The sequence below is a fragment of the Erythrolamprus reginae genome, chromosome Z (assembly GCF_031021105.1).
Source record: "Erythrolamprus reginae isolate rEryReg1 chromosome Z, rEryReg1.hap1, whole genome shotgun sequence".
Classification (NCBI taxonomy): domain Eukaryota; kingdom Metazoa; phylum Chordata; class Lepidosauria; order Squamata; family Dipsadidae; genus Erythrolamprus; species Erythrolamprus reginae.
In genome coordinates, this window is record NC_091963.1 from 123,866,424 (window position 1) to 123,874,586 (window position 8,163).

The 8,163-nt window shown below is 41.4% G+C and overlaps 1 protein-coding gene across 1 annotated transcript; it reads left to right on the plus strand.

Annotated features, from left to right (window-relative positions):
* The first annotated feature begins 6,878 nt into the window (after window positions 1-6,878).
* Window positions 6,879-7,793, plus strand: LOC139153637 (olfactory receptor 14A16-like). The gene has a single exon (XM_070727833.1). The coding sequence runs from the start codon at window positions 6,879-6,881 to the stop codon at window positions 7,791-7,793; it is 915 nt and encodes a 304-aa protein (XP_070583934.1).
* The last annotated feature ends 370 nt before the right edge of the window (window positions 7,794-8,163 follow it).

The window sequence follows — 8,163 nt, forward strand, 5'->3', positions numbered from 1 at the left end:
GAAAAAGGAAGAGAAAGGGAGGGGGAGAAAGGAAAGAGGGAGGAAGGGGGGAGAGAAAGAAGATATGAAGGAGGGAGAAAAAGAAAGAGAGATAGAAAGGAAAGAGGGAGAGAAAGGAATGAGAGAGAAAGGGAGGGAGAGAAAGGGAATGAAAGAGGCAGAAGGGGTGAGAGATAGAAAGGATAGACAGAAAGGGAGAGAAAGGAAAGAGAGAAAGGGAGGGAGAGGAAGGAAAGAGAGATGAGAGAGGAAGGAGGAGACAGAAAGAGAAGAAGGAAGGAAGAGAGAAAGAAAGAGGGATGGAGAGAGAAAGGAAGGAAGAGAGAGAAAGAGGGAGAGAGAAATAGAGCGAAAGGGAGGAAGAGAGATTTTTTTTATCCAAACTTTTTTTAGCACCCCCCCCCCCCAATGTTCCCCAGGATTTTGAAAATATGAAAAATGTGCCGCGGCTCCAAAAAGGTTGGGAAACACTGGTCTATGTGATGGGACTCACTGATACCTAACTCACTAGGTAGACAGCAGTTCAGATGGCTTTGATATAGTATTGTAAAAAGTCAAGGGAGGGAAAAAATCATTCCTTAAAATCTGGCAAGGGTGATAGCATTAAGAAGAGACTCAGAATCACTGGTGGATTTCTACTGGTTAAGACTGGTTGATGTGAATTGGTGGTGAAAACTTGGCCACGGTCACTGAACCTGTAGTGAAGGCTGACTTGCCATACCTCTGGACTGGTTCCCCAATCACCACTGCTTGAAAGCAGCTGGTAAATTACCCACTGTGCATGTCCAAAGACCTCTGCACATGCGCAGAGGGTCAGTGCCATATCTGAACATGGGTAGCTAACTGATTGCTAATTATATTAACAAGATGGTTATTTTTATTTATTTTATTTGTTTTGTCCAATAACAATAACAATAACAATAACAATAACAATAACAATAACAATAACAATAACAATAACAATAACAATAACAATGACAATGACAATGACAATGACAATGACAATGACAATGACAATGACAATGACAATGACAATAACAATAACAATAACAATAACAATAACAATAACAATAACAATAACAATAACAATAACAATAACTTATTGGATTTGTATGCCGCCCCTCTCCGCAGACTCGGGGCGGCTAACAAGAATAATAAACACAACATGTATAATCCAATAATAAAAACAACTAAAACCCCCTATTATAAAACCAAACATACACACAAACATACCATGCATAACTTGTAATGGCCTAGGGGGAAGAGCTATCTCAACTCCCCCATGCCTGGCGGTATAAATGAGTCTTGAGTAGTTTACGAAAGACAGGGAGGGTGGGAGTTGGTTCCAGAGGGCCGGGGCCGCCACAGAGAAAGCTCTTCCCCTGGGGCCCACCAAACGACATTGTTTAGTCGACGGGACCCGGAGAAGGCCAACTCTGTGGGATCTTATCAGTCGCTGGGATTCGTGTGGTAGCAGGCGGTTCCGGAGTTAATCTGGTCCATTGCCATGTAGGGCTTTAAAGGTCATAACCAACACTTTGAATTGTGACCGGAAACTGATCGGCAGCCAATGCAAGCCACGGAGTGTTGAAGAAAAGTGGGTGAATCTTGGAAGCCTCACGATGGCTCTCGTGGCTGCATTCTGCACGATCTGAAGTTGGGTATAGAGGATATATATGAGTAGAATGTATTAAAGAGAGTATAGAAGAGAAAATATAAGAGTAAAATATAACTAGAGAGAAGAGCAGAAAAGATAGAAGAGATAGAAGGGATATAATGGATAGAGTCGGCGAAGCAGTGGAAGTGATGTGCCGGTGCCTGGAGGCTGTTGGGATCTGGATGGGTGTCAACAGACTCAAACTCAACCCGGATAAGACGGAGTGGCTGTGGGTTTTGCCTCCCAAGGACAATTCCATCTGTCCGTCCATCACCCTGGGGGGGGAGTCACTAACCCCCTCAGAGAGGGTTCGCAACTTGGGCGTCCTCCTCGATCCACAGCTCACATTAGAGAAACATCTTTCAGCTGTGGCGAGGGGGGCGTTTGCCCAGGTTCGCCTGGTGCACCAGTTGCGGCCATATTTGGACCGGGAGTCACTGCTCACAGTCACTCATGCCCTCATCACCTCGAGGCTCGACTACTGTAACGCTCTCTACATGGGGCTACCTTTGAAAAGTGTTCGGAAACTTCAGATCGTGCAGAATGCAGCTGTGAGAGCAATCATGGGCTTTCCTAAATATGCCCATGTCACACCAACACTCCGCAGTCTGCATTGGTTGCCGATCAGTTTCCGGTCACAATTCAAAGTGTTGGTTATGACCTATAAAGCCCTTCATGGCACCGGACCAGAATATCTCCGGGACCGCCTTCTGCCGCACGAATCCCAGCGACCAGTTAGGTCCCACAGAGTTGGCCTTCTCCGGGTCCCGTCAACTAAACAATGTCGTTTGGCGGGACCCAGGGGAAGAGCCTTCTCTGTGGCGGCCCCGACCCTTTGGAATCAACTCCCCCCAGATATCAGAGTTGCCCCCACCCTCCTAGCCTTTCGTAAGCTCCTTAAAACCCACCTCTGTCGTCAGGCATGGGGGAATTGACATGTTCCTTCCCCCCTAGGCTTATAAAATTTATGTATGGTATGCTAGTCTGTATGATTGGTTTTAACTTGTGGTGTTTTAAAATTAATTTAAATATTGGATTTGTTTACATTGTATGGCGATTGCTGTGAGCCGCCCCGAGTCTGCGGAGAGGGGCGGCATACAAATCTGATTAATAAATAAATAAATAATAAATAAGAAGAGATAGAAGAGAAGATATATGAGATATAGGAGAGACTATAGGACAGGGGACAGTAGGCACTCTGTTGCACTTATGTACGCCACTTACTGACTCTTAGGAACCTGGTGAGGTCAACCGTAGCTAGTCTAAGGGTAAAATATTGGGGGTTAGGGGATGATACTACAGAGTCCGGAAGTGAGTTTCACGCTTCGACAACTTGATCGCTAAAGTCATATTTTTTACAGTCAAGTTTAGCGTGGTTAATATTAAGCTTGAATCTGTTGTGTGCTCTTGTGTTGTTGCGGTTGAAGCTGAAGTAATCTTTCACAGACAGAGCATTGCAGCATATAATCTTGTGGGCAATACTTAGATCATGTTTGAGGCATCATAGTTCTGAGGTTTCAAGATCCAGGATTGTAAATCTTGATTCGTAGGGTATTCTGTTTCGAGTGGAGAAGTGAAGGGCTCTTCTGGTGAAGTATTTTTGGACATTTTTGATGGTGTTAATGGCCAAGATGCAGTATGGGTTCCACACAGATGAGCTATATTCGAGGATGGGGCTAGCGAAAGTTTTGTTGGCTCTGGTAATTAGTGTGAGATTGTCAGAGCAAAAGATGTATAGGATTAATTTAAGCCTTTTTTGGCAATGTTGTTGCAGTGGGCTTTGGCACTTAGGTCATTTGATATTAGTATTCTGAGGTCTTTTACTGAGTGGGGGTTATCTGCAAGATTTTGTTTGTTCAGTTTATATTAAAGTTCTGATTCTTTTTACCAATGTGGAGGACAGAGCATTTGCTGGTTGAGATTTGGAGCTGCCAGGTGTTTGACCAATCAGAGACAGAGTCTAGGTCTTTCAGTAGAATAGCTGTGTTATCGGTGGTGTTGAAGACTTTTATATCGTCAGTGAAGAGAACGCGGTTGCTAGAGATGTGATCGCAAAGGTCATTGATGTAGAGCAGCGGTCCTCAAACTATGGCCTGCGGGCCGCATGCAGCTCGCTGAGGCCATTTATCCAGCCCACAAGTGAGTGACAGGAGCACAAGATGCGTCCGTATCCTGTCCTCCTGGGCACTGTTCCCTCTAGCCTGTGTGGTCGTGCGGCCATGCGAGCAAAAAACAAACTCCACACAGGTTTTTCAAACCCCACGCGGTAGAGCCAGCACCATTTGTCCCACCCAACGTCTGATCTGCTGTCGGCCAGGAGAAACCCCCATGGGCTCTGAGCGCCACCTGTTTTCTCCGGCTGTGTCCGGGTACCATGCCCTGCCCACTCCTGCAGATATTTTTCCCCCAGCCGAGAAGAAACAGGAAGCAAAAAAAAAATCCCCAGGAAACAAGAGGTAGCAGTTGAATGGTCTCACCACCACCCTAGGGAAAAAGCGACAGGCATAGACTTGTGCCTACACTGGAGTTGTTGGCTCACCCTCTCTCCACCTTTCCCATAAGTTGACTTGCAGGGAGTCTCATTTTTTCAGCAGAGAGAGAGACAGAGATGCACCCCCTCAAGTTCATTCATCCTTTCTGCTTAGACTTTTTAATATTAGAATTGTTCATTGAAACAATGTGATCACTTTACATGGGTCTCAGCTATGTGTTAAATTGAAAAAGCTTTCTCGCAGGATATTTTGTGGGGGTAAAAAAACCTACCTCATAAAAAACCACTTTCTTATTTGGAGTCCTCTCATTTTTCAAGAATTCTCTCATATTTTTTAGACATTGGTTTTGTTAAACATTAAGCGTACTTTAAATACAGATTGATAATTCGGCATTTGCGGTGGAGCGTCTCCAACCCCCACCCCCCAAGGCGCATGGTGGGGCACAGAAGTTTTTGTGAGAGAGAGGGAAAAGTGAGAGAGGGAAAGAGAAGTGGAGAGGAATGAAGGAGGGAAGGAAGGGAGGGAGGGAGGAAGGAGAAATGGAGGGAACAAGGAAGGAAGGAAAGAAGGAAGGAAGGAAGGAAGGAAGGAAGAAAGAATGAAATGAATGGAGGGACAGAGGAAGGAAGAAAGGACTGTTTGGGGGGGGGGGTTTCCTCTTAACATACATTCAAACAACACAGTGTAGCATCTAATTTTCCATGAATAAAATGCGGTATTTTGTTAGTAACTAATAACAATCATTTAAAAAGTTGCAAAACTTTGTGATCCAGTTACATTCATTTTCTTTTAATTAAATTCCCTCCTTAATGTTCCATCAAAAAATACAACACCAATTATGTTTCTAACTTATTAACCATTATGCCGAAGTGCTTCCTTCTTTCTTTATACTTTTTTCTATAAGCCAAGAAAACCTTGTATAGGTGTCAGATGTTAACAAAAGAAAATTAAAAACAAAACATAAACATATATGAATTTCAGACTTCTTAACCCCCCCTTCTAAATAGTACATTCCCATTTTGTTTTTTACTTTAAAATAAGGTATGTGCAGTGTGCATAGGGATTTGTTCATAGGTTTTTTTTAATAGTCCAGCCCTCCAATGGTCCGAGGCACAGTGAACTGGCCCCCTGTGTAAAAAGTTTGGGGACTCCTGATGTAGAGGATGAAGAGTGTTGGTCCCAGTACACTACCTTGGGGGACACCACTTTTCACAGGGACAGCGGTAGATATGGTACTTCCTATTTTAACCACTTGTTGTCTGTTTGACAGGAATGCTGTAATCCATCTGTGTAGGGATCCTGTGATGCCATAGGCTTTGAGTTTTAGAAGTAGTTTGTCATGGACCACTGAATCAAAGGCTTTGCAGAAGTCAATATAAATTGCACCTATAGATTTCCCTTGATCAAGTTGAGTTGTCCATATGCAGTGGAGAAGCTGCAGGTTTTTTTCTGAATCCAAATTGTTTGTTAGAGAGTAGATTATTAGTTTCTAGGTGGAGAGTAATTGATTGATTTATAATTGATTCCATGACTTTACATGGGACACAGCGTAGTGATATTGGTCTGTAGTTATTGACAAGAGAGGAGGTCACCTTTTTTGAAGATGGGGACGACCATAGGTTTTGACCATAGTTTAGGAAGTGTGCTGGTTCTGAAGCATTTTTTGAAGATTATGCTCAGTGGTTCTGCTATAGCAGAAGAGAGCTTTCTTAGGAAATATGCACATAGATTATTGGGTCCGAGTGATAGAGAGGATTTAAGGTTAACATTGTGTCTTATTTTGATTGTGTGGTATTATGTTCCATAATTAGATCTTGAGGGAAATAATGAACTGATTAATTAGTTTTCTAAATATACAGTAAATATTTCTCACTGATCCCGGATACGTTTGTAATCTGTATCCAACAAAGGTTGGATTGTATTTATCCAATACTGCACTATTCTTCATGGTCTACAGAATATGCAGCAGAAGATCCAAATTCCAAGAATACAAATAGTAAGATATTAGTTGACTAAACTTTTAACAGCAAAGCCATACTCTGTTTTCTGGGTCAAATTGTCATGTAGTTAAATATATCTGACTCAACTATTTGTTAGACTTAATTCTATAATAAGAGAATTTAAAGAAATTATTATATAATATATGCTTTCCTAACAACATAAAATGTTATATGTTGCAGACAAAAGGGCATTTTTTTTGCCCCAGAAATTTGGACTCAAATTAAAAATATTATGAATCAAAACAATGAGAATCTATTTATGTGGGGGACAGAATTTTATATGAATCTGAAGCAACAAAACTAAGGGATATTTAAAGAGACTCTCAAAGTTGGGGTGGGGGGTTTCCCAAAAAGGCAATTGGGGATTGTTTTTTTCCTTGAGAAAAAAAAAAGAAAATGTATTGCTTCTCATCCAAGAAACTTCATAAGTTTTGATGGTGGAAAAAATGGAAGGATAGGTACTGACAGTAGAGATTGGATAATATGGGATTGAAGGATAGGTTCTGATAGGATAGTGGGGAAGTGTGAGTGAGTCAGGTGTATATTATACAGTACTTCCTTATGCAAGGTTAAGGAGTTTCTGTCTTCAAGCTTCAGTGTAGTAATTGCAGATTTTCTAGCGTTTGTATCAAGTCCTTTAGGAGATCAAAACACCATGCATGGAATAGGTCCATGCCTTTCCTTTAATATGCTTCGCTGTGCTTTCTTGCAGGGTATCATATGTTAATCATGGAGAATCAAACTACTGTGCCTTATTTTCTGCTCCTGGAATTTTCAAAAAATCGGCCACTGCAGCTTCTACATTTCTTCTTATTTTTCATATTATACCTGGCAACAGCAACAGCAAATCTTCTTATCATCTCTGCAATAGCTTTTGACCATCAACTGCACAGCCCCATGTATTTTTTTCTAATGAATTTGGCTTTGGAAAACTTGGGCATTGTATCAGTCATTGTCCCCAAATCCATGATAAATTCTCTCATGGATACCAGGCAAATTTCTTACTTTGGTTGTGTTGCTCAAATCTTTCTCTTTGTCTCCTTTGAAGCTTTTGAATTGTGCCTCCTGACAGTCATGGCATATGATCGGTATGTTGCCATTTGCCGCCCACTGCACTATGAGATGGTGATGAATTGGAAAGCCTGCACCAAAATAGTGATTCTGGTGGGAGTTACAGGTATACTCTATGGAGTGTTGCACACCACTGGCACTTTTTACATCCCTTTATGTTCTAATGTTATCAACCAGTTTTACTGTGAAATTCCACAACTACTAAATCTATCCTGTTTTGGTTTCAATCTACTTGAAATTGGATTGCTTGGAGTTAGTATAAGTGCAGGATTTGGTTGTTCTATTTTTATTATCTGCTCCTATGCCATGATCTTTAAGGCAGTGCTGAGAATCCCTTCTACGAAAGGAAGGCAGAAGACCTTTTCCACTTGTCTTCCACACCTGATAATCTTTTGTATTCTTTTGGTAACTTCATGCCTGGCCTACCTGAAACCGCCCTCTAACACCCCATCTTACTTAGATTTAGTATTCACTGTCCTATATTCCTTACTTCCACCCCTGTTTAATCCAATTATCTATAGCCTGAGAAATAAGAATATCATACTTATCCTAGCTAAACTGTGGAGATTCTGACATTTTGTTCACTCATGATTTTTATTTGATTCTCTTGCATTAAACTTTTTATGTTTTTTGCCTTCAGTTTTCTCAGGAAAGAAAAGCAATTACAAAGGGAAATACAGTTAAGGTAGAGATAGATATCCTCTCAGACCAATGCTATCACTTGAAAAGGTGCCAAAATATAATTCAATATCCTGAATCACAGCCTTGACCTCTTGGCAGCCCCTCAAATATTAGCTCATATTTAATTGCTTGTCCACTAAGACTTCCAAGATCCCTCTCTTAGTTACTGCTATTAAACCTGGTTTCACCTAGTCTATATGTGTACTTTTGGTTTTTCTTGCCTAAATGTATGGCTTTACTTTTCTCTACATTGAATTTCAAT

Bases quoted from the DNA above. Each gene is read 5' to 3' on its own strand.
- LOC139153637 (XM_070727833.1), top strand. From the start codon at position 6,879: ATGGAGAATCAAACTACTGTGCCTTATTTTCTGCTCCTGGAATTTTCA.